General features: G+C 34.0%; 1 protein-coding gene across 1 annotated transcript; it reads left to right on the forward strand.

Moving 5' to 3' along the window:
* The first annotated feature begins 211 nt into the window (after window positions 1-211).
* LOC145267206 (uncharacterized) lies at window positions 212-27,342 on the forward strand. The gene is made up of 6 exons (XM_080123269.1): window positions 212-381; window positions 5,767-5,869; window positions 10,038-10,216; window positions 19,512-19,641; window positions 22,212-22,385; window positions 26,978-27,342. The coding sequence occupies exons 2-6, from the start codon at window positions 5,794-5,796 to the stop codon at window positions 27,112-27,114; spliced, it is 696 nt and encodes a 231-aa protein (XP_079979395.1). The 5' UTR covers window positions 212-381; window positions 5,767-5,793; the 3' UTR covers window positions 27,115-27,342.

The following is a 27,342-nucleotide window of genomic DNA, read 5'->3' on the forward strand; positions in this document are numbered from 1 at the left end:
ATAATCGCTCAAAATAGAAAATTAAAATACTGGTAGAAACCCACCCAATGCCATTTATTGGATGTATTTCTACCTGTATTTTGAAAACAAGTAATGTCGTTCAAACCATCATACTCTGTTGCCTGGAATGCTAAAATGCAGAAGTGGAATAAAAATAGATTGGGGACGATAATTATATTGCACCGGTAGATCATTCCTCCCAGGGGCAAATAACTCTGCCTTGCTCGCTTTTGATTGGTCCGTTTTTCTTTGCTGCTAAATTTAAAAATCTTTAAACGTTGTATTTGTTTTCACGTTGGTTTTTCTTCATTAAGGCCCTAAAGAAAGGAAAACTTACAATTTAGACATAATATATAAATATATTTTCCAGTTCTCGTGTTAGTAAGTACATAATTAATTCTTGCATCTATTGTCAAAACGAAGAAACTTACGTTTTTCTTGATATATTGCACTTTCTTTTTGTTATGTTTGTTTGTTTTTTAAAAGATGTCTTTCTTTTAACAACGGTGAAAAAAACATTTTGCTCTATTGTTTTTTTTTTTTTTTTTTTTTTTTTACTTTTAGCTTGGGTACTAGTGCAGAGAGTGATCCGGACGTAAATAATAACGTTATTATTTAAAAAGCCATTCTTAACATGGGGAGGGGAGGGTGTTTTGTGCCTATTCTTTACTTCAACCTTACAATTGAATAATAATAAAAAAAACAAAACAAACATAAAACTTTAATTAAACTTGAAAATACGATTTAAAAAAATAGCGCAGATCACTCTCTGCACTAGCACCTTAGTTTGTTTTGGGTGAAAGTGCACTTGCACTGGGGGACGAAGAAGTTAATTACGGGGAGGTTAAAAATAAGAAAATGCCTTTCGGAATAAACATCCCCAACCTCCCAATGTTAAGAACGGCTTTCGGAATCGTTTACTTGTGTAAATAATTCGTGTCAGTGACAAAATAAACTGATATTTATTCACAGCAGACCCAAATACACCTGTAAACAGTTGAATAAAAAAATCGGTAAATTTATACAAACACCGTGACAGCGAATTAACCCTAACCCTAACCCTGTCACGGTGTTTGTATAATAATACCAAAAAATCAACTTCTTAAAGGTAAATCTTCGGGTGGTCCTCCAGGCCACTTTCACCAAAAATATAATTTGATGAAAACGATCGAAAGACAGTTCAAACGGGAGGTAATTTTCCGTTTCTATTTAAACAAGATGGCAGTTTTTAACCTTCTAACACGATTAAAATTGTTTTTTTAAATAATTCAGTGATATTCAGGTAATTTCGACTGCATAATTTGGAAGCTACCATTGTAACTTATTAGAATTGAAAAAAAAAATACTTTATTTTATTTTTTTATTTTTTAGATTAGGTCCACCTCCACAATTTTCTTTTAAATGACAACTTATGGCTTCTAAACATTATTTTAGCACGGTTCAATAAGTGCACAAGCATCATAACATTTATTGGCGCTTATTAGGACGAACTTTTTGGGTAAATTTTCAGATTAGGTCCACCTCAACAATTTTCTTTTAAATGACGACTTTTGAAGGTTTTCGACTATGATGCTGACTACGAAAATTGCATCGAAATTTTGCAGAAATAATTAGTTATCGAGATATAAAAAGTTGTATTCTTTGGCAGCCATCTTTTTTGCGCGCGTCGTCATTTAAAAGAAAATTGTTGAGGTGGACCTAATCTGTAAATTTACCCTAAAATTTGTCCTAATAGTGTAGAAGCGCGAATAAATGCTATGATGCCGACGCGTTGATGCGTGTGCACTTATTGAACCGTGCTAAAATAACGTTTAGAAAGCCCGGAGAGGAGGGTGTTTTGTAATGATTCTGTATTTTCGCCTAACAATTTAACGAAAGATATCGTAAAACTTGAATTATCCAACCTGTTTATTCCGAAAGCCGTTATTAACAGAGATTGAAAACAAGAAAATGCCTTTCGGAATAAGCACTCCCAACCTCCCCATGTTAAGAACAGCTTTCAGAATAAACAGGTTGGACAAAACCAGTGCACATTGCACATTGACCAAGATAAGTTACTCTTCTACCTAACTGGATAAGTTTTTAGTGTGTTTTATTTAATGTAAAATATTGGTACTTGTACAGTTTAATCAAGACATTAAAAAATGAAAATATCGAAAAAAGGTTATATTGTACGTATGTTTTGGACTGAAGATCTCCGGAAAAAAAATTCATTTAATTTGATCGAGTAGTTTTTATTTTACAGCAGAAAAACACGTTTTTATGAGAGCACATTTAAGTCGGCCATTACGAAATTTGTTGAATACGCCAAAGGGAGATAACTCCAGTTAAAGCGCCGACACTCCCTCCCCATCTTTATTACTAGCTTTTCTTCCTAAAAATCGAACCTTTTCCTCGGTATAACATAACATTGTTTTTTCGCTGTAAAATAAAAACTGCTTGATGTGAAATTGAAGTGAAATTTTTTTTCAGAGAACTTCAGACTATAAAGAGTACGTACAATATAACTTTTTTTTCAATATTTTCATTTTTTAATGTCTTGGCTAAACTGTAGAAGCGCCAAAATATTTATTAGGTTCGAAAAACAAGTAGTATTGAACGATATGTGAGAAGAAAAAAAAATGACCGATGTCTCTTTACATCTTTACTTATTGTCAAAATAAGTAAAACAAAACAAAAAAACAAAACAAAATGGTGGTAGAAACCCGCCCAATAAATGTTACCGTGACATTTGTTGGATGGGTTTTTACCATTTTGCTTTATTTTTTATTTTGAAGTTTTTGGCAGACAAGTAGTTTTAGGGTTTGTATTACTACGTAATGAATCTTAGTGGCGGTCAAGGGGGCTGTTTTGTAACAAGCATGTGTAATAATACTTTTTCGGGTAGGAGAAAACATGGCCGCCAGTGAAAACAAGTGATTAAATTTGATAATAAATATCTTTATATCCAGAAAACTATTCGTATGCCCCAAATTTAAATGTGGTGTTCGTTCTCAGCATTCGAACAAAACTCTAAAATTCATCAATTTAACGGTGACTATTGAGTTGCAGTTAAAATAAAAAAAGACTAAAGTGCTTGTGTAGTTTACCAAAAACATTAGAAAAAAAACGAATATATTGAAAAATAACTATTGTACGTACTCATGGAATAGTTTTTACTTCACATAGCACGTAATTTTCGATTAAACAAAAAAAAAAAAAACAAAGAAAACAAAACAAGTGTTGTAATGAGTTCCCTTTGGAACTTGTCTGTTCACAGGTGATTGGTTAATCACATCAACATAGTTCTGCTTCTTACCATAACCTGCCAGACGATGCCAATACAAAGTTGGGTCAGGTTCGTGATAAGTACCAGAATATTTTTGATCTTATAAGACTGTCAATAATGAACAAGATCTTAAAAAAAAAATATATAAAATTTAAGAACCGTATTTATAGTGAAATTGAACAGTGTTTGATACTAGCATGCTGCTCGGTGTTGCCCGTTTGTAAAATATGCTTAAATATGTTCTAATTTATGCAGATTTTGTATTATAGAGACAATTCTCTATTGATTATATTGTATGCAATGTATAGTTTTAAAAGTAAAAACAAAAAACGGCTTTGGTGTAAGCAGCTAGAATCGAACCCAGAACACTTAGCTCTCCAGTGATATTTACTACCATCTCAGCTAAGATACCTGGTAGAAAAAGTAGGGATGAAATTAGTGTTCTTGTTTTGGTCTTAGCCAAAAGGTTAAACTACGGATTTTTTGTATGGTAATTAAAAAAAAAAAAAAAAAAAAAAATGTACAACAAATGTTACCAAAGGTAAGATAAGTTTCTCTCCTACCTACCGGTCCCAACTATGGGTTAAATAGAAACTTTTTTGAAAAAAAATCAAATATTCTATTAAAAACTTTTTCTTCAAAATCACTGGATCGGCATTAAATGACCTAGAAAGGGTTGATATGCCGTAAATCAATCAATCAATCAATCTACGTACTGGGATAAGTTTGTGCCTTAATTTATTTAAGTTTTTTTTTTTTTTTTTTTTTTTTCAAAATAAGTTTGTCTACTTTGTTCTGTTAGAATGGGAAAAAAAACATGGCTGCCAATAAGCTATGCACAAGAACCTTTGATAATTGCTAAAAACCCTTCAAATACTGGTAGCAATTCATTCAATAAAATGTCACTAAATTGTGCGAAAATAAGTGTTTTAATTTTCGACTTTTGAGTAATTATCAAAAATCCTTGTGTATGGCAACCTGTTTCTGTACTAGCTGATACAATTACTTTTCACCATGGCGAAAGAAAATTGCTTGAAAGCTAAGTTAATGAAGTAGGGCATAATCATGTTACTTACCAGTTCTCGACAGATCACCGAAGTTAAGCAACATTGAGCCTAGTTAGTACCAGATGGGTGACCATTTGGGAAGGCTAGGTGCTGTATGTACCTTCTGGGAAGGTTGGGTGTGGGACCAGTACCCTCACCCCGGAAAAAAAACCCTCCTTGCTACAAAAGCATCTACAAAGTTGTGGATGATCTATACCCCTCCAGGGGCTCAAGGCAATGGATTAGTTAATGAAGAATGGTTCTGTAGCAGACAGGATTGCAAGGAACACTAGCACCAGCAAATTCTCATGGCTCGCGATTTTGAATACATTTCCTTTTTGGCTTGTCCAATCAGAAGCCAGCTCTTCATCGTGTGACAGTTTATAAAACGTTAAACCGATAATTCTTTCTCTTTCTTCCCGAACCTTAGAGTGAAGATGAAGACATCTCCACGTGGCACGGACCAATCTCCAACAGCTTTCTTGCGATGTCACACAACCCACCCCTGCCTTCAGGCCCAGTTCGACTAAGACAAGGAGTCCAACAAAGCAACCGATTTAATGATAGATAAATGACTCTTCCTAAAATGTTGTCTCTAATCTTTTGTGCCCACTCATACACATGGATGCACGTTTTTACTTATGGTAACTTCCTTCAGTCTTAAAACTATGGATACCCACTGTAAAGTTGCCTGCACGGGGACTTTTTGTGGCAAGAGTTGCACAATCTCCGACCACGACCGGTCCTGGATATGACCTTAAACTATATCCAGTGGTGAGGCCCCAGCTTGCAGGCTTTGGGGAGTGTAGAGCCCCCCTTTAATTGCCATTGCTCCCAGGTCTACTCTGACCCGGAGTGGAAGGTCCTGTTAGGGTCCCAACTATGGGTTAAATAGAAACCGACTTGAAAACAACAAATATATTCTATTAAAAAAGTTTTCTTCAAAATCTTTGGATTCGGCATTAAATAACCTGGAAAGGGTTGATATGCCATAAAACAAAAACAACCAACCACGACTCCTGAGTCTGCGTTATTAAATACCAGTGGCAAGTGGAGGTTTAGGACGACTGGAAACTATACCGAGATGAGCAGAGAACACATTCAGCACCTAGAATTCTCAAATGGTCACCGATCTGGTACTAGCCAGGCTCAGCATTGCTTAACTTTGATCCGACGAGAACCGGTGTGTCAACATTAAGCTGTATACTATATTTCTACTACTTAGACATGCACATACACGAACTCTTTTTCTTTCAACAGGCCTGTCTACTCATTCGTCAACATCTCTACACAGGAACTCTTTCCAGTACTAATACTTTCTCTATACAAACGATGATAATCAATACAGCTGTTTTTAAATGTTAGAATGACTTTTCTTTCTCGTTTCTACAGTTCTACTTGTATAATTATGACTTGAATATTTTAATTAAAATTATCTTCAAATCGTTACAGCGTTTTCAAAAACTTTGTGTGGAAAAAATGGCAACCGCTTTACAGCAGTTTGTTGACAAAGAAAATGTTGGTGCTGCTCCATCTGCGAAGAATCGAGGAGTTGGTAAGCATTTCTTGCCATGTTTCATTAACAAAATTAAAGAAAAATCTAAGATGGAAAGAAAATATTATATTCCAAAAATCATTAATTTATCAAGTAATCTTATTTTTGAATAAGAAAATCAAATTTTATGGCTAATTGAGAAGCAAGTTTTGTGACGCCATTTTGAATGTCTCAAGAAACAAGGGAGATAATTCAACATAATTCAAACTTGAGATTTTTGTAATTCCTACAATCCCATTGATTGTTGAAAAATTTATTTTGTTTAAAACTATTTGATTAATTTTTTTTAAAAATATATTTTCTGTTAAAGGTACAAATGCCATGCAGATTAAAATTTTTTTTACAGCAGTATGACATGCACTTTATTTAAAAAAACAAACAAAAAACAAACAAAAATGTGTAGTAAGTCATTTGATGAGTAATTTTATGAGAAAAATGTAGCTCAAAACTTTTGAAATATCCAATTAAAATCAAATATCTATTATATAAAAAAACGGAAGTCTTTTTCCTATGGACTCCTAAACGGATGAGTTGATTTTTGAAATTTCACACAAATTGTACTTTATGTACCTGGCTGTGTATGTGTGTATATGCGCTTTTTTTCTTTTTTAAGTATTGATAATTGAAATAATCCGATGAAATAAAGAACAGCCGATTTTTGACTAAAGTTCACGCTTTATACAGCCTAACCTCACAAATGCATTTGAGAAGTTTCATTACCATACAAGTAGAAAGGCTCTGCATATAAAATCAACAGTAGGCTCTTTGATATAACAGGAGCACATTCAAAATGTTTGTTTAGAGCACAATTGAACAATTCTACTTAATCTTTGCATTTTTAAACTTTAATTCAAGTCATTATGGTGGTTTCGATCACCAGTTATGAGGAAGCAGGAAGTGTCATTAGTTTTTAGGGATGGTGTTTACAATGTTTTAGGTTTTATTTTAGAGTAATTTGTAAGAAGGAGGATATTTTGGGGATGAACCGGATTAAGAGAAATATATTTGAAGTGAAAAAAGATTTGCAAGCTTTATATTCAAATGTGAGAATACGAGACCTCGCCATACGGTAAACAAAACAACATAATTAGTTAAAAAGGCAGATCTTCAAAAGAGATCATCTATATATGTTTAAAATGGAAATTTACAGCACTAGAAAAAAACATGGAGTGTTCATGAATATTTTTAGAGTTCTTGTAAAAACAAGTGGTTCATAAAAATGTTTTTGACTTGTGATGGGGGTATGAGCCAAATGGATTCGCCAATCATTTTTATAATCAACGGCTGTGCTAAACAACCAATGAAAAAGTCGCAAAATTATAAAAATTGTTGAATTTTGGATTCAATCAGTTCGCCGTTTGCTACGTCACGGATCGCATTTAATTCTTCGCCATCATCTTGGTTACTGATCTGAACTACGCCGCCATCTTTGTTCAACACAATGTCTCAAAACTTAACAAACTGAGACAGAAGTTTGGATCTATTAAGAGCTGTGTTTCCGGGGTCAGAAAAGTTGTATTCAAAACTTCTCTGCTCAATTAAATAAATTATAATTCATTGAAAATTGTTTTTAAGAGTTCATTTGATTTTGTTTTATATTTGGAGTTCAGTGAAAAAGGATTGGAAATATTTCAATAAATAAAATTTATGTAGATTGCCAGACACTAATGTCAATGAGTCGAGTGTGTCTGTGTTCCTTAATGTTAATGTGTGCGTGAGTGGAAAGAGATGTTGCAGAGATAGACGCACAGTGGGGCATCCAGCGACACCAGTCCATAGACTCAGGCCAACAGGTTGCCACTGGTTTATTGAAAGAAAATCTGGTCCTTGTAAAGGATTTGGGTAGCTCCCAGAAAGACCTATTTCAAATAAATTCAGAAAATTTGGTCCTAAATGTTTTTATTTGGGACTAGCAGGCCGCCAGGCATTGCCTGGTAATAAAATATGCTTAGATGTGATATTTTGATTAATGCAGATTCGTATTATATTGGACCCAATATATAGTAATGATTTTAAAAATTAAAAAAAAAAAAATGACTCGTGCGCCACCACTGCGAATCGACACCAAAACGTTTAGCTTACGATTTACTTTTTTCATTTGATGGTTATGACTGAGCTATGAAGACACATTTGCTGCAAGGCTAAAAATTAAAACCTGAACCAATAGCTATTACGTTAATGCCGTTGTTTGACCATCACCTGGCAAATTCCATTTTTAATTTTCACACTTTTGCACCAATTTTCCCTAGCTAAAACCAAAATATAAAGTTTTGCATGGGTTCGAATACCCTATATATTAAGTTTCATATCTGTAGACCAAAAACTGATAGATTGGTAGGCAAAATTTTTTAAACAAATATATATACACATACAAAGATATACAGAAAAATTTGTGTGTACTATAACCTTTTATGCAAGTATAAATCATGTAGAATATTTGCATGAATATAATTACGCGTAATAAAGATGATATCCCATAAGAAAACCGAAAAAAAACTAATAGAGAATAAATTAAAGTGAATGTTTAAAAGAATATGCAAATTAGCTAGATCGATTGCAGATGAATGCAATTCCATGACCCTATATAACAGTTGTATTTGTTTTTAATAAATAGAAAAAAGGATTTTTAATATGAATATCAATACAAAAAGCAAATTTCTATGAGTATAGATCATGTATGCGCAGACGATATGCGTACAGTCTTGTTTATGCATTTTGACTTTGTACGTGGATGTGTAAACATCGACACTACATCTATATATATAAAAGGTAAATGCGCGCATGCATTTTTTGTATGTCTCGAAAAGGCTTTTTTTTCGACAATGGTCACGGGGGGGGGGAGTTACTATCGCTTAGAACTGTTTATATAGCCCCTAGATCATATGTTGCATCTAGATTTATTTACGTCGATTTTTTTACAAAATTATTGCTATTTCAGCCTATCTTGTGTTCGTTCAGCTTTTTTTTTCGTATAAAAAGCGAAACTAATTTAAAGCTAAGGCAGCGTTCCCGGCAATCACACCGGGGAACGTCCGGAAGCAATCGGCTTTGATCAATGTGGGGCCAAACTTCTTATATCAGACAATTGCTATTCAATCTGGACAATCCCCCTTTTATGGGGAGCTGGTTTCTCCCTCCTCAACAACATCTTGGGGAAACAACCAGCCAAAGTTGGGTAAACAAACCCAAAAGCTGTCCCGCAGCGAAAGTTAACTCTGTTACTTCTATTTGACATCATTAATGAGGTCAAATAGAAGTAGCAGAGTTAAATTTTTATAGCAGGCATGTGTCAATTCTGTTTTTAATACTTAAATAAATAAATTCAAACGTGTTTCAGTTGCTCTTTGTTGGCCGAGTGGGTAACGTGTCAGATTTTTTGCACACTTCATTTTCCCCCTTCGCCTCAAGGATTCGGGTTTGATCCTTTGATCCTAACTACTTACCAAAACTGTTTTTTTTTTTTTTTTTTTTTTAAAGACCCCCCCCCCTCCTCAACACAAACACCCGGGTAACGATTTTTTTAAAAGAAGTTTTAACATTACTTCGCTTATTCTTTTGTTTTGATTCCCGGCCAAACACGCACACCTCTAAACACTCAGGCAACGCCGGGTACTCCCCCCCCCTCCGCTAGTATTCTATAATATAAATCTCACCTGTCTGTTTAAATGGATGAATGTATGTTTGTATGTCTTGCAAAAACTTTCAACAGAGACGACAGATCCTGACAAGATCAGTATCATTTTGAAGCTCGACGTCTCGGACGACAAATATTGAAAAATTGGCCCAAAACATTAATTCCTTCACCTTAAACTCGGCCGTTTTGTACAAGGAGGGGGTCGATTTTTTTTTTCCAATATTTTAACAAGTCATCATCACCATTGGATTGACTTTGGTTAATTTTAACGCTTTTAACTTCCGGTCGTGTCATGGCGACATCGCTAGATTTTCTTTCACTTTCTTTTCGACCTTCGCGTCACGGGTTCAAGCCTGCCTGCCTACTGCCACTTATTTATTTATTTTTTTTTATTTTTTATTTTTTTTTTTACCACTTCAAAGACAATAAAATTTTGGAGAGTGGATCTTCATGTCTTTATGCATGCAATATTATTTAGTTGTAGGTTTCTTAAATGACTAAATCTTGAAAAATATATATTTTTTCCTTTGTTAGGTCTGTCTTTTAAGAGAACACAAGACAGTACGAGCCTGGTGACTCCCCGTCGAGCATTGGGTAATATCAACCGTGATCTGAAAGCAAACCGACAGAAGACGCCAGGTTTAAAAGACTTTACACAAAATGCCAGCGTGAAACCCAGGACGGCTTTGGCATCAATTCCCCAGAATAAACCGGTAAGCGTCATTAATTTGTATTGGGAGAAGTGGGGATGTTGTTTATTTATTTTTTTTTTTCTGCCAATATTTTTGTTTTTAATTAAGATTGTTTTTATCTGGGACTTGTTCTTTTCAATAAAAATACTTATGCTGGTTTTTAAAATTAATTTTTTTTTACTTGTTATTGGTTTTGTCTTTGTTTTGAAATGTGACAAAAATGTTTATACGGACAGAGTTAGACACCAGGGTCGTTTTTTAATGTGGAGAAAAGGTACAAAAATAAAAGTTGTCTCAGTCGTGAAGGATTTCTCCTCCACCAAAAGAGAACAAGAAATAGAAGTGCAGCATCTGAAGAACAGATGGTATTTATTTGCTCCCCCACCGAGCAAATTAGGCACAAGGCCGATTTTTAATGTGAGGAGTGAAGGGAGGGGGAAGGGAAAAAGGGGACCAGCTCCCGAGAGGTTGGAAATGGGAGCTGGTTAATGGTCAGGCATGTGGGGTTGCCCCCACATCTGGTCTTTGCTAGTCATAGCTAGTCATAGCTTGCAGTATCTGCCGGAACAGATGGTGTTTATTTGCTCCCCCACTGAGCAAATTAGGCACAAGGCCGTTTTTAATGTGAGGTAAAAACCAGCTCCCCTAAAAGTAGGCAAAAAGGGGGCACTCTGGTTACCAAAAATAATAATTGTCCCAGTATAGAGGGTTTCCCCTCCATTGACTGGTACAAATTATCTTAAGTGCAGCATCTGCCGGAACAGATACTACACTTTGATCTTGACCAAAAGGCCATTTATTGATCTTGACCAAAAGACCATTAGAGTAGTCAACAAGACCAAAAATGGACAAAATATGATGGGTCTTCAAAAAGTAATGCCTTGTATTTCTTATTCCACATGAATGAATCAATTGAGATTGCAAATTGCATTGTTATGACGACTGAACGTATGCATTCATGAAAGTTTCATCTCTGGTCATGATTGTGGCATTTACCCTAGGTCGGTTGGGCTTGCGCTTTCCCACAAATTTATCATGTCCCAAACCCTGGCTGACCAGGTATGTCGATTCAAGGCTGCTTCTGTTTTTAGTGCAAGCTATTTACAGTTCCATCTTTCTGTTGCAGATGTTGACAGTGTGAGACTCTTAAAAAAAAAGTGTCCCTTGTCAGGGACATGCATCAGAAGCAGAGAGGCGTCATTGAATTCATGGTAGAAGTGAATTAAGAATGGTGGTAACTATGTAGAAATATGAATTTAGGAGCACAAAATCTCGCTCGTTTCACTAGTACCACTCCATTTTCGTAACTTTTTAAGTTAAAAATAGAAATCTTTACTTTTGGAATGATTGTCATACAACAAATAAATGTTACCAAAGGCAAGATGAGTTACTCTTCTACCTACCTGAATAAGTTTTTGGTGTTAAACTTTTTTTTTTTTTTTTAAGTAGTGTAAAGCCAGAGTTAGGATTCTGAATTTCTGAATTAAGATGAGGATTGATTCTTGGTATTATTTGGATTCTTCAAACTCCTGTGTAAATAACACTCAAGATGAGAGCGGTAGTCCAAAAAATTCAAATATGGGCTGGAGTTAGAACAGACAAAACTGGTGGCCTCGTTAGAGCCAAAGTCAAGCCTCAATAATCACTTGAAAAAAAAAAAAAAAAAAAAAATTAAACAAAATACTAGTAAGGCATTACATTTTGCGCATAATTGGTGACATTAGATGTGTTTCCATCAGTATTTTTAATTTTGAGCGATTATTGAGGCTCAACAAGGTCCCTAATAAGATGAAATTTTTTATTCTAACGCAACAGACTATGCTATTAGTTTTAAGTTAAAAAGTTAAAACAAAAAAACTTGTCCAGTTTGGTAGAAGAGTAATGTATTTTACCTTTGGTAACATTTGTTATATTTTTTATTATTTTTTTCTCTATCTGTTTTTGGTCCCCCGATTTATCGTAGAGGGACCTATATTTTCAGTGGTGTCCGTTAGTCCAAACGATTGCCAGATAACCATCAATTAGTTTTTCCTGAAATTTTGCCACAAATTGTATTTCATTACATAGATGTGCACAGTAAAAAAAAATTTGTTTTTGCGAAAATTCCCGTTGCTTCTCCAGGGGCTCATGAGGTTAAAAATGCCCCAAAATGGCTAAAATGACATGTTTTGCCCCGTAACTTTTGATCTATGCATTAGATTTTTTTCTTAAACTTGGCCAAAATATGGAGCCCATTGTTAATATAAATCCAGTATGAGTAACCCTGGCAAAATTCTAGGTTGCGTCCTCGGGGACTTATAATGCTAAAAACGCGCCTTTTTGTGGCTCTTTTTTTCATATTTCTCAAAAACTTGATATGTCTTACTATATAGTGGGTTTTCAGTGGTCAACTCAAATATACATGTTAAGGTCTGAAACTGCAGTTTTCCATTTACACTGGGATTTGGCATATACAGGGGCTCAAAAGAGGTAGAAAATACCCCCTTTTTCTCCATAGCGTTTGATCCATCCGTTAGATTTTCTGAAACTTGGCCAAAATGTGGAGGCCATTGTTCTTAATATTATAGGTGACCCTGGCAAAATTCTGGTTTGCAACCCTCTGGGACTTTTATGGCTAAAAAACATGCCTTTTTGGAGCTCTTTTTTCGTATAGCTCAAAAACCTGATATTTATGTCTATATATTGGTTTTTCAGGGTGATGAATTCAAATCTGCATGTCTTAAGGCATGAAACTGCACTGTTTGTCCATTTTTACTGGGATTCCGCATTCCCAGGAGCTGAAAAGGGGGCCAGAAATGCCCCAAATTGATAAAAATGACACTTTTTACCCCATAACTTTTGCCCCATCCATTAGATTTTTTTGAAACTTTGTGAAAATGTGAAGGCAATGTTGGCCCTTCACACTTCTTACATGCATCAGCTCTTCACTATTTTTTTGTGACACCGTCTCACATGCGGCACAAGAATTGGATCACGCATATGCGGCTTGTTTTGTTTTTCTTGATCTGTTGTTTGTTTTTCTTGATCTGTTTGTTTTTCTTGATCTGTTGTTTGTTTTTCTTGATCTGTTGTTTTTCTTGATCTGTTGTTTGTTTTTCTTGATCTGTTGTTTGTTTTTCTTGATCTGTTGTTTGTTTTTCTTGATCTGTTGTTTGTTTTTCTTGATCTGTTGTTTGTTTTTCTTGATCTGTTGTTTGTTTTTCTTGATCTGTTGTTTGTTTTTCTTGATCTGTTGTTTGTTTTTCTTGATCTGTTGTTTGTTTTTCTTGATCTGTTGTTTGTTTTTCTTGATCTGTTGTTTGTTTTTCTTGATCTGTTGTTTGTTTTTCTTGATCTGTTGTTTGTTTTTCTTGATCTGTTGTTTGTTTTTCTTGATCTGTTTTTTTGTTTTTCTTGATCTGTTTTTTTTTTGTTTTTCTTGATCTGTTTTTTTTTGTTTTTCTTGATCTGTTTTTTTTTGTTTTTCTTGATCTGTTTTTTTTTGTTTTTCTTGATCTGTTTTTTTTTTGTTTTTCTTGATCTGTTTTTTTTTGTTTTTCTTGATCTGTTTTTTTTTGTTTTTCTTGATCTGTTTTTTTTTGTTTTTCTTGATCTGTTTTTTTTTGTTTTTCTTGATCTGTTTTTTTTTGTTTTTCTTGATCTGTTTTTTTTTGTTTTTCTTGATCTGTTTTTTTTTGTTTTTCTTGATCTGTTTTTTTTTGTTTTTCTTGATCTGTTTTTTTTTGTTTTTCTTGATCTGTTTTTTTTTGTTTTTCTTGATCTGTTTTTTTTTGTTTTTCTTGATCTGTTTTTTTTTGTTTTTCTTGATCTGTTTTTTTTTGTTTTTCTTGATCTGTTTTTTTTTTGTTTTTCTTGATCTGTTTTTTTTTTGTTTTTCTTGATCTGTTTTTTTTTGTTTTTCTTGATCTGTTTTTTTTTGTTTTTCTTGATCTGTTTTTTTTTTTTTGTTTTTCTTGATCTGTTTTTTTTTTTTTTTTTTTCTTGATCTGTTTTTTTTTTTTTTTTTTTCTTGATCTGTTTTTTTTTTTTTTTTTTTCTTGATCTGTTTTTTTTTTTTTTTTTTCTTGATCTGTTTTTTTTTTTTTTTTTTCTTGATCTGTTTTTTTTTTTTTTTTTTCTTGATCCGTTTTTTTTTTCTTCTGTTTTTTTTTTCTTCTGTTTTTTTTTTCTTCTGTTTTTTTTTTTCTTCTGTTTTTTTTTTCTTCTGTTTTTTTTTCTTCTGTTTTTTTTTCTTCTGTTTTTTTTTCTTGATCTGTTTTTTTTTTTCTTGATCTGTTTTTTTTTTTTTTTTTTTTTTTTTTTTTTTGTTCCAGATCTGTTTTTTTTCTTTTTCAGATCTGTTTTTTTTCTTTTTCAGATCTGTTTTTTTTCTTTTTCAGATCTGTTTTTTTTCTTTTTCAGATCTGTTTTTTTTCTTTTTCAGATCTGTTTTTTTTCTTTTTCAGATCTGTTTTTTTTCTTTTTCAGATCTGTTTTTTTTCTTTTTCAGATCTGTTTTTTTTCTTTATCTGTTTTTTTTCTTTATCTGTTTTTTTTTCTTTATCTGTTTTTTTTTTCTTTATCTGTTTTTTTTTTCTTTATCTGTTTTTTTTTCTTTATCTGTTTTTTTTTCTTTATCTGTTTTTTTTTCTTTATCTGTTTTTTTTTCTTTATCTGTTTTTTTTTCTTTATCTGTTTTTTTTTCTTTATCTGTTTTTCTGAGGTATCCATATTTTTTATTTTTAGGCAATTATTTAAAAATATTTTGTATTATCAATTGTCCGAGCTGAAGAAATTTTAAAAATAAATTGTAGTGAGTATGTTACATTGTCAATAACATACTACAGCAATAAAAATGCAATTTGTTAGTCACAATCAGTTTGACTTGTCAGCTTAAATGCTATTTGTGTCTGACTTTGAAAGTTCGACAAAATAAACACGATGTGTACAGTGTTCTTTATGCACACATTGACAAAAGGGGGACAGAATTCTCCGTATTGCTGACAGTTGTGTCCCTTTGTTAGGTGTAACCTAATATTCATAGCAATCGGTTGGATGTTTCTAGAAATTGATTTTCAAACTAAACTTTGGTTAGATATTATCCATTTTGGACTTCCCATGTCTTCTCTTGCCAGCTGGTCATTAAGACATCTGGTTGGTGAGCCTCCATTTGGGGAATATGGAGTGGCCCCTTAGTTACCATTGCTCCCTGGACTGCTTTAGCCTGGTGTGATAATACCTCTTGTAGCATTTGGTGCTACCAGATCAACCCATTTGAAGATACTGACTTCCTGACCAAAACTGCAGCAAACATTTTTTTTTTCTCTCCCATTTGCGAAACTCAATTATATTCTGCAAAAGAAACCAAATACCATCTATAAATATAAAAGCGAAAATGTATGTGTGTTCGCTTTTTCTGTATGTCAACAAAAGGATTTTTTTCGGCGGCTTCTCGAAGCCGTCGCTCATTTTCAAAACTTTTTATATCACGTTGAAATCATAATATCTACGAGTTACGAACGGAGGTCACCCGTCTATTTAATTTGCCCGACTCTGAAACGGTAAATATTCGACATTATGGGATCGCCGCATATTGCTTTCGTTTGTCGGTATAAAAAAAGCAAAACTCGATTAGAATCATTGGTGCCAGTGGTCTCTAGAAAACGATATGTTTGGTCAATGTCGGCATACTGTCGTTATATCAGATGGTGGCTTTCATTTTGAGATGATACACTCCCCTAATAAACGGGGAGTTGTTTTTCCCCAAAGTTAGGTAAAAACAAACAAACCTGGTCACTGACCTCATTAAAAACTGTTCCGCAGAAAATGTTAACTGCTGAATAGCTATTGCTTACGTCGTCGTCGTCACGCTCACACAAAATGTTAACTCTACGACTTCTGTGCGGACACCTGTCAATTTTGTTCTTACTTAAATAAATTCAAACATCTTTCAGTAACTCATTCTGGCTGGCTGAACGGTTAACGGTTCATGTTTTTTTTTCACATTTTATTTTCCAACTTCACCTCAGGGCCTCGGGTTCGATCCTACCAACTTATCCCCCCCCCCCCCCCGGTTTCTTTTTAATTTAAGAGCACCCACACACACACCTCAAAACACCCGGGCAACGCCGGGTACCCCCACTAGTCTATATATATATGAAAGTGAAAATGTATGTGTGTTTGTATGTCTCGCAAAAACTTTTGACACGGGTCATGGATTTTCACAAGATTGGTATCATTTTAAAGCTTGATCCTTTGCCCGACAAATATAAAAAAATTGGCCAAAAACATTAATTCCTTCACCCTAAAATCATCAGCTTTCTACAGGGAGGGGTCAGCAAAAACCGTCCTCTCATGACAAGTTCGCTTCTACGCATGCGCAAATGACGTCGGAACATGATTTAGTTTAAATTTAAAAAACTGACCTAATTTTGTCAACATCGTCTTAGCTCAGTTCATTAGAGCGCGGCCTCATTATCTAAAGGTTTGGGTTCGAATCGTGTGAGATTTTTTTTTTTTTTTTTAAAGGTTTAATATTGAAATAGGGTTATTTAAGCCATATTTCACGTTCTGTTTTTTTTTTTTTTTTTTCAGATTTTTTAAAGAAGTTTTAACGTTCGTTTTTCTGTTTTCTTTTTCCATCACATTCGCGTTTTCTTTTTTGTTTTTCCGATTTTTACATTTAACATCGTTTGTTTGCCTTACGTTAGTTTTTTTATTGGTGTTTTTTTTTTTTTTTCGATTTTTTTAAGTTTTAACATTTTTTTTTATATAAAATATTTACTTTGCTTATTATGTTTTGATTATCGACCAAGCCAAACATGTACCAGCTGACACAATTGACCCAAGAACTCTGGTCCTGGATGTTAATGTAGACATTGGTTACCTCCCTTGCTTCAGTTACATGGTTACCTCCCTTGCTTGTGGTGATATAAATAGGAGTCGGCCATCTTGGTTTAGTTAGTTCGTTCGTACAGTTTAGACAGACTACAAGTGTCTCAACAAATGGTAGCAGAGATATCCCTCTGTGTGCGACAAAACGAAAAAAAAAAAAAAAAAAAAAAAAAATTTTTTTTTTTGTACAGCTTGTCTGTAGCACTAGACAGATCGGATATCGGATATGGCAACTTCGAACAAACAACCTCCATTGTTGGAGGGGGAGGATGTTTACGAGAACTGGAAACAAGACGTTGAAATGTGGTCGTTGTTCACGGATCTTTCTGAGGAAAAAAAAGGGCCAGCAGTGTTTTTGACGCTACCACCGAATATTAGAGAATGTGTCCGTGAATTGCCAACAAGTGACATCGGCGGACGAGATGGCTTGAAGATATTAATAAAGAAACTGGATGACATATATTTAAAGGATGAACACACGCGCGCTTACATGACTTTTAAGGAATTTTACACTTATAAAAGATCGTCAGGTACCAGTATAAATGACTTTCTTGTTCGTTATGAGTTTTTGTACCAAAGATTAAAAAAATTCTACATTATTCTACCGGAAGGAGTGCAAGCTTTTCTTGTTTTGAACGCGGTTAACATATCGGAAGAGAACGAAAAATTAGCGCGGACAACGTGTTCTGTTTTGACGTATCAAAACATGAAGGAATCGATAAAGAAAGTATTTGGTGACATTTATCGTGATGAAAATGTACCGGCAGTGAAATCAGAGCCCGAAATCGTCAACTATAATTATTCTAAACCGGGTAACAACAAAAGGCGTTTTCGTCGAGGACAATCTAATCCATGTGACCGAAGTGGAAACGTGTTGTTGTGTTACAAATGTCAGTCTCCGAACCATCTAATTAGAGAGTGTCCTAGAAATACGCCCAGGTTTACGGAAGCGACAGAACAAATACACATTACGTTGTTCATTCAAGAAAATATTTATTTGAACAGTACAAATGAAAAAATCTCAAATCTTGTAAAGGAAACATTTGGAATGGCAGTCTTGGATTCTGCTTGTACTCGCACACTGGCTGGCGAAGTGTGGCTTGATGTTTATTTAGATACTTTAAATGAAAGTGACCTGCAACTAGTGAAGTATACGAACTCAGACCGGAGTTTTTGTTTTGGTGATGGAGTGGCTGTCACAGCAATTAAAGTTGCTAAATTTCCGGTTACACTCGGAGGTATAAGAGTTTATATCGAAGCAGATATTGTGAAAAACGACTTGCCTCTTCTATTAAGTCACAAATCAATGAAGACAGCAGGAATAGTGCTAGATTTCCGGAAAGATATGTGCTGGATTTTTGATAAATGTATTGAACTAAAGACCACAACTTCAGGGCACTATTGTCTCCCCTTAACAAATAAGTTGTTGGATCATAGTGGTACTAAGAACATTGTATTACATGTTCAGAATTTTGGTCAGTGTTCTTTCACAGAAAAAAAAAAAAAGCAGAAAAACTTCATCGACAGTTTGCTCATGCCTCGAAGGAAAAACTTGTTTCCTTGGTTAAAAAAAGTGGCAAATTCAATGACAAGGAATTTATAAAGGCGATTGAGGAGGTTTGTGAAAACTGTCAAATTTGCCTTAGATTTAAAAAAGCTCCACTGCCACCGGTTGTGGGATTGCCTCTTGGCAATAGATTTAATCACACAGTTTGCATGGATTTGAAAGAGTTCATCCACAATGAGGTGTGGATACTACATCTCATTGATGCCGCTACCAGGTATTCAGCGGCAACATTGATCAAAACAAAGAAGGAGGAGATCATCAAAAACATCTTTATGATGTGGATTACCTATTTCGGATCTCCTGTTCGTTTTCTGAGTGATAATGGGGGCGAATTCAACAACGAACACATGGTTACCTCCCTTGCTTGTGGTGATATAAATAGGAGTCGGCCATCTTGGTTTAGTTAGTTCGTTCGTACAGTTTAGACAGACTACAAGTGTCTCAACACTGGATATGACCTTAAACTATATCCGATGGTGAGGCCCCAGCTTGCGAGCCACCCTTTAATTGCCATTGCTCCCAGGTCCACTCTGACCCGCAGTAGTAGTACCTTTTAGGGTCCCAACAATGGGTTGAATAGAAACCGACTTAAAAAAGCAAATATACTCTATTAAAAACTTTTTCTTCAAAATCACTGGATTCGACATTAAATAACCTGAAAAGGGTTGATATGCCGTAAAACAAGCAAACAAACAAGAACTCTGTTCCATTCTTTCAATATATTTGTTGCAACAAACTATAAATTTTGTTATTTTGTAAATGACAAAGCCTCTTATCAGAAAAATTATCAATTGCAGCATTGTATAGCGGCGGTCTTTCATCTCTTGCGTTGATCTTGTTTTTCTGTTTGATTTTTTAAAAACTTTTCTTTTGTAGATTTCTGTAGTGAAACCGAAGAAGGAAGCCGCTAAGCCGTTCAGTTTAATTTGCAGTAACACTTTCAAAAGTACGGCATCGTTGCCTGTTGATGAGATTGAACACATTCACAAACCAGAAGAGGTTGAAGGTTAGTAATTTGACACTGGCAGTAATTTGTTTTTTGTGATTAAATTTAGATGTTTGTCGAATGTGTAAGATTGAAGAAATTTGCTTTTATGGGAGAAATTAATTTTTTTTTTTTTTTTTTTTTTTTTTCAATTTATGGCTTTTCTAGATTCCCCTATATTAAAAAATACAAACTTATTTTTAAATAAAAAAATAAAATTTTGTAGCCAAACGAACAGTGACGATATCACAATCAATGCCATCTTGTAAATAAGGGAAATAATTCAAAGTTGCGCAACTTTAGAAAGCCATTCTTAACATGGGGAGCATTGGAAAAGTTCTAATTTGCTTAAAAATGATTTTCTTTATAAAAATAAAACTACTTCATCAATTACATTTTTTTTTTTTTTTTTTTTTTTTTAAATATAGGGCGAATTTTGAACAATCAAGGAATATTTTCCTTCATTTATTCTTTTGTATACTTTGAATTTATTTTAAATTTTTTTTAGGCTAAAAAGAATTTTAAACTTAATGTTTCTATGAAGCATCTTTTTTAATGAGTAAATAAGTTATTTTTTACTTTGTTTAAATTTTTTCAAAAAAGACAGAACTTATTGTTCATTAATTAGGAGTCTTTAACAATATGTAGCCTTGAAGAAAAATATAAAGAAATTGGTTGTATTTACGAAAAAAATTATTGAATATGTTTATAAAAATGCAGAAAACCATCTCATAATTTTGTTTTTATTAAATGATTAATCTTTTTTTTCTCTAAGACTTAACAATATATTGATAGAAGACTTAGTATTTTTTATTTTTCTTCATTTGGCTAGTGGTCGGCCCCTAAAGAAGAAAGAAATGTATACATCCAAGGTCATTAATGGTTAATATCACAACAAAATAAGAAAACGTTTTTGCAATAAAAATTTCAGAAACCAAGGAAATGATTTTAATCTATATATATAAAAGCGAAAATGTGTGTGTTTGTATATCTCGCAAAAAATTTTGACAGAGGCGACAGATTTTTACGAGTTCGGTATCATTTTGAAGCTCGACATCTTGGACGACAAATATTGAAAAATTGGCCTAAGACATTCATTCCTTCATCCTTAACGGCTCTCTTTTTTACAGAGAGTGGTGAAAAAAAATGGTATCTTCATGACAAGATGGCTTTACACATGTGTCAATACGCGCAAAAGACGTTATACATTGAATTCATTTTAAATGTTATAAAAACCTACCTACTTTCATTCATGCGTCTATAGCACGATGGGTTAAGTGACAGCGTCGTTATCTAAAGATTTCAGGTTCAATCCCAGTTATCAGATATACTTTTTTTCTCGAGTTTTAAACATTTAATATTGAAACAAGGTTATTTATACCATTTTTTTTTTGCTGTTTTTTTTTTTTCCCCCTTTTTTTTTTTTTGGAGGTGGGGGTTTGTTTATCCGATTGTTTTAAAGCAGTTTTATGTCCGTTCGCTGTTTTGTTTTTTCCGACTTTATAAAAAAGTTTAAACAGGCTTATTAATTCGCTTATTCTTTGCCTCCTCCCCCCTACATACACCCCTCCAAACACCCCGGGCAACACCGTCATTTTTTTTGGGGGGGAGGAGGGTTTGTTTTTCCGATTTTTTTTTTTTTTTTTTTTTTTTTTTTTAAGTTCTTCCCCTCCCCCCATGCACACACCTCCAAACACCCGGGCAACACTGGGTACCTCCCCTAGTCATTTAATAAAAAAGAAATTATAACCTTATTTGGTTTTCTAAGTTTTGAAATAAAATTTGTGGAATGTTATCAAAGATGTGACCAAATCTCTATTCATATCGGCCATGCAAATACACATATTCAGACTCCACAACAATCATCAATGACATTAGACGTGTACGTACCTCCACAAGAGGCAGGCCTCCTTGGGTTAGCAAAAACCATCCTCTCATGACGAGTTCGGTTCTACGCATGCGCAAATGACGTCATAACCTGATTTAGTTTAAAGGTTTGAAAAAAACGACCTAATTTCGTCAATGTCGTCTTAGCTCAGTTGATTAGAGGTCGGCATCATTGTCTAAAGGTTTTGGGTTCGAATCGTGGTGTGGGATGTCTTTTTTTTTTTTTTTTTTTCCCGATTTTTAAAGGTTTAACATTGAAACAGGGTTATTTAAGTCAGTGTTTTTTTTTAAATTTTTTTTTTATTTTTCAGATTTTTTAACGCAGTTTTAACGGTCGTTTTTCTGTTTCGCGTTTTTTTTGTTTTCCATTTTTACATTTAACATCGTTCGTTTACCTTACGTTAGTTTCTTTTTTAAATATTTACTTCGCTTATTATGTTTTGATTAGACCCCCCACCCCCGCCCGAGCATACACACCTCCAAACACCCGGGCAACGCCGGGTACCCCCCGCTAGTTAATAATAAAAGCTACTTGATCAAATTGATTCCATAAATGGGCATGTACATCACGAAGATTTTTCCTTATCTTTTTTTTTTTCTCATTGTTAAACTGCAGAAGTACCTTTTTTTTTTAATTTTTATACTTATTTCAAATTAAAAACAGTTGCTTTTTTTATTTTTTTTTTATTTATTCATCCTTGCAGATGATTATGAAGACATCCTCCCCAAGAAAGAACGCCTCAGTACTTATGTCGATAAGTTAATCAGCTGGCGGCCCTTTTGCTTTCGGAAATGGGACGACAGTGAAGTAGAAGATACAGAAGAGGATGAAATGCTTTTAATTGATGATTTGTCTGATGTACCGATTATTAAACGGGGTGAGTATGCAGTTTTACAAAAATCTGTGGCATAGATATTCAAGTTCTTTGGTTACATTGGTGATCTTTTGAACTAACGCATTTCAGGTGAAAACATTATTACCTACTTACGTGTCATGTATAAATTCCAAAAATTATGGAAAATGATTTGATAGAGAAATAATTACAGGTAAAACTAGAATTTATTGGATTGTCGAGTTTTATCGCATCTTTTAGTGTGGAAGAGTTGTGCGACCAATTCTGTATGACAAACAAGGGAGATAACCTTCGACTTAAATTAAGGATCCGCCATCTTTAAACATGATGTTTGGAAACATAATTTTGACTGATTTCTATTTCAAATGCTTCTAGCACATCCACTGGATTTCTTTTTTTTTTTTTTTTTTTTTTTGAGGGGGGGGAGGGTAGTGGCGTGGTTATATTTTGCGCAGATTTACATTCCCAAACCAATGCAGTGTTTACATTGTGAGAATGTTCCATCTGAGCAAGGGAAATGGTTTTGATTACATTTTATGTTCGTTCCATGTGCGCAACGAAAAAGTTAGCAATGCGTGTTAAAATGCCAATAATTCTGTAACTTTTTGTTACAGGTCACCATAGTACAATTTTAAGGGTTCCAGTATTTATCTATTATATATATATAAGTGAACATGTCTGTGTACATTTTCTGTCAATTTTCAGTCTACAGACTTGGAATTTGATATACAGGGTACTGAGATTTGGGAAAATCTTTGTAATCTGTTTTCGGCCAGAAATTTGGCTGTTAAGGGGGTCAAAGTTCAACGATTTGACCTTTGAGAACTCTACCAAATTCCTCCGACAATTTTTGGGCCTAAACACTTGAAATTTTTAGATATAGGTTCCTTGGACATGGATCTTAATAACTTGATTTGAGCCAAAAACAAATGTTAAGGGGTCATAATAGGGGTCAAAGTTAAAAAAAATTGACTTTTTTTTTTTTGCTCAACATACACCTCCAAACACCCGGGCAATGCCAGGCTGAAATGCTAGTTTTTAATAATTTTAAGTGATTATCGAGAGGTGTAAAAGGCTGTATATGTTTTTCAGCAGAATTGCATCAAGTGTAGAAGTTGATTTAATTTTGTTTTTGTGATTTATTGAGTGTTACGAAAAGATAATGGTATATCTGTGTATATATGAGCCAGTTACGGACGATGTAAGCGTAGAATCTGTAGAATGTGTAGACTTTCTCCTGGTGATGGTGGTAGGACTAAATATTTAGAGGGGAAAAATAGGTACCCCTTCCTCTTTAGACTAAAAAGAATTTTAAACTTGGTGTTTCTATGAAGCATCTTTTTTAATGCGCAAATAATTATGTATTTTTTTTTTCTTTTTTTTTTTATTCCTTATGCTATATTAATATGCTGAATTGTTAAAAACAAGTTGCTATTATTTAGGATAATTTTAACGTTACGAGTAGTTAAATTTCTGTTTTTTAGCGATTGTTTTTTTTTTTTTTTTTTAACGCTATTGTGTCCTGTAGAGAGGTTTTTTTATTTTTACAGCATGTTTTTTTTTTTTTTTTCTTTTTTTACAAGGTCACCACTTATCAAGGCCCGGAAGCCACTCAGGGATAAGGGTTATTGCATGTACAGTACGTTGTACGTTAGTGTTGAGATTTCATAAAATGTCTACTTAAGGGGGCGGTTCATCAGGAATTTGTTTACATTGGATTTGAAGACATCCAAGTTGTAGTCAGGTGGGAAACAGGCAGATGGAACAGAGTTCCACTGGCGTGCTGTTCTAAGAAAGAAGCTTTGTTCATGGAATCTACGTTTTGATTTAAGCACAGATAGAGAGTGGGGAAAGTTTTTGACAGTGGCTTCAGCTAGACTGGTGTTTTTTTAAAAGATTGGCGAGGGGGAACCAGAGATTGGAGCTCAGACGAGCACTTGCCATATTTATTTGTAAGGTGAAAGTATGCAACAGTTGCCAAACACTATCCCCTTCGCACGTTTTAATGGGTTTCTAAATAATCACATGATTATTTCGGTGAGCTTCAATAAATGCATAAGAGCCAGGTATGTCCGAGAATGGAGTACTGTTGCCACATCTGGGCAGGAGCTGCTAGAAAGGACTTATCCTGCCTTGATAAGTTCAAAATAGACTTCGTAGCCTCGTAGGGGATGTCGTTTTCTCTTCCCTGCAACCTCTTTCTCATAGAAGAGATTTTGTGAGTTTGTCTCTGCTTTATCGTTATTTTCATGGCAAGTGTTCGACTGAGCTCCAATCTGTCCCCCCCCCCTCGCCAAACTTTCACAAGAAACACCCTTCTAGCAGAAAACACTATCAATAATTTCCCCCACTCTTTATCTGTGCCTAAACCTAAACGTAGATTCCATGAACAAAGCTTCTTTCTTAGGACTGCACGTCTATGGAATTGTCTTCTGTTTTCCTGCTTTCCAGCTGACTACAATATGGTTGTCTTCAAGTCTAACGTAAACAAGTTTTTGATTAGCTGTTTCATATAAGTTAACAAATTTACCAAATTTCCTTTACTAACGATTTCTATATTGTCCAATTGTCTACTGTACATACTTTAACCCTTATCCTCGAGTGGCCTCTTGTCATTAATAAGCGGTGATGCCTATGGTTAAAAAAAAAAAGGTCCGAAAAGAATATGATGAATGTCGAAAGAGGAAAAATATAAATACATAAATAAAAAAAAGTAAACATTATTCATCAAACCGCAATATGTTTTGTGCAAACATCGTCCTCCACTTGTAAGCGATTAGAATGAGAAAATTTTTTTTTTATCCCAATAACTTAGTTAATGGGTACTTCTGTAGTTTAAATCCTATTTTTCCAGGAGTCTTGCTCAGCAATGCCCGGCAAATGACGGAAACCGCCGGATTATACAGAGTGAGCAAAAAGAGAAGGAGCGAACAGGCGGGCTCAAAATGGAGAGAAAAAAAACCTTTTGACATCACCCAGCATATTATAAACATCCCAAACCTCTCCATGTTAAGAACAGCTTTTTAAATAAACATGCCCAATCTCATGGGAAGGTTGGAAGTGTTTATATTACGCTGGGTTAAAGCATAAAAAAATATCTTTTTAAAGACTGTTTAAACGTATTAGGCAAAAAAAGATTATTTTTTTTATTAGGGGTTAAATGATGCTGTGTCACGGCTTAAAAAAAAAAATGCCAAAATATCTTTCCATACAAAAACAAAACAAAAATATATATTTGTTCACTAATTCCAAGAAAACTTATAACCACAAAAAAAAAAAAAGTTGCCAATAAAAAGGAATATATAAAGCAGTAAAATTTATGAATTTATTATGGTAGGTTTTTTTTTTTTTTTTTTTACTTCCGTTTGCTCGGTATAATGTGGCAGTTTTCGTCATTCGCCAGGTGTTGCCGAGAGTCTTACGAAAAAACGGGATTTAAACTGGAGAAGTACCAGTTAATATGTAAAATTACATGTGTAAAGGGGGGGAATAAGCAAACATTCATTAAACCCTGACTGATATGATATGTCAACAACTACTAGTATGTTTACATTTGACGGTGATGAACAAAGAAAGAAAAATGTAGAAGATACATTCACTACTAGATACTATACGTACACATATTTTAGTCGTAGTAGAGAAGCTAAATAGTCATTAGTTACATAAAAGTGGCGGAAGATGCGTTTGCTGTTATGTTTGAAATTGTTTATTAACTGAAATTGACGCCGTGCGAATCAATATTTATTGTAATGTTCTGAAGTGTTCGTTTCGAATGATTCTGGAATAAGAATTAGTGGACAACCGATCAGAGGCTAGGGACTTTCTTGAGGGAGACTTTATTATTTTTTTTATTCTACTACGGAAAAGATAATGGTATATCTGTGTGTATATATGAGCCAGTTACAGACGGTGTAAGCATAGAATCTGTAAACTTTCTCCTGGTGGCGGTGGTAGGACTAAATATTTAGAGGGAAAAATAGGTAGCCCTTCCTCTTGTAATGTTGCGATTGTGATGGTGTTGCTCCTAGGATGTAATGTAGTATTTTATTATGATTTAATGTGTCTGCAAATGTGTTTGAAAGTTACGTAAGATAGTGGCTATTAGCCTAGATGTATTGAATTTGTATGTGGCATCTGTTGTTGCAAACCTACGATACTTTGATCCCGATGAGAATTTCTGCAGTAGTTTTATATATTGAGATCAGGTTACTGTGGGGAGGCATGTGAAGCTTTCTCCCACCGCATTACAAAGTGTGCCCAACTAAAGCAGGCAATCAATCGATTTGATTGAAAAATGGTTTTCACTGATTTCGATGACAATAAAGACATGGGAGTGTAAAATATTTGATCATCATTCAATCCCGGGCAACGTTGGGTCTCTCTGCTAGTTATTATATTCAAGCACAATTTTTTTATAAAAAAATCTTAATGACAATAAATGACTTTCAAAGCAGGAAATGGCTCGGGGTGGGGGATTAATATGCAGTAAAATGCATTGTGCTAAAATTATGTATGTACTTTGTTTTTTGTTTCTGTTTTGATTTGAATTCTTTCAAATTACAACAAAATCAATTTTGTAAAAATCTTAATTTTCAACATTTTCCAAATCTTTTCAGATGATCCGACTTTATATGCGTCGTTGTATAGTTGCGATCCAGAACCGATTCCTGAAGAACTCCTTGAAATTTCCTTACCTGAATTGGATGATCCCTTGGATCTTCCGGAGGAGTTTGATAGTAAAATTTCAATTTGAGACCCTCTCCTCGTCTCCAATATTTTTTTTTTTTTTCATTATCAATGCAAACAAAAACATTTTTCTTCGACTTTTTCTTTTTCTCTATGCTTTCATGCTTATCAAATCTAAATACAAAAATCTTTTTATCATCCTTTTCTTTGATCTTCCAGCATCTTGATTTTACGTTTTTTAAGATTATTCTTTTACTTTTCAATAGAATTGTAATAAATTCCCAAGTTGCCGTTA

Source organism: Euprymna scolopes, chromosome 42 (genome assembly GCF_053919585.1).
Source record: "Euprymna scolopes isolate OS-2025 chromosome 42, ASM5391958v1, whole genome shotgun sequence".
NCBI classification, from domain to species: Eukaryota; Metazoa; Mollusca; class Cephalopoda; order Sepiida; family Sepiolidae; genus Euprymna; species Euprymna scolopes.

What these genes read in the sequence shown, in the direction of transcription:
- LOC145267206 (XM_080123269.1), top strand. Translation starts at nt 5,794, where the DNA reads ATGGCAACCGCTTTACAGCAGTTTGTTGACAAAGAAAATGTTGGTGCT. An exon ending in TGCGAAGAATCGAGGAGTTG is followed by an intron (nt 5,870 to 10,037) that starts GTAAGCATTTCT and finishes TTCCTTTGTTAG; the next exon opens with GTCTGTCTTTTAAGAGAACA. An exon ending in CAATTCCCCAGAATAAACCG is followed by an intron (nt 10,217 to 19,511) that starts GTAAGCGTCATT and finishes TTTCTTTTGTAG; the next exon opens with ATTTCTGTAGTGAAACCGAA.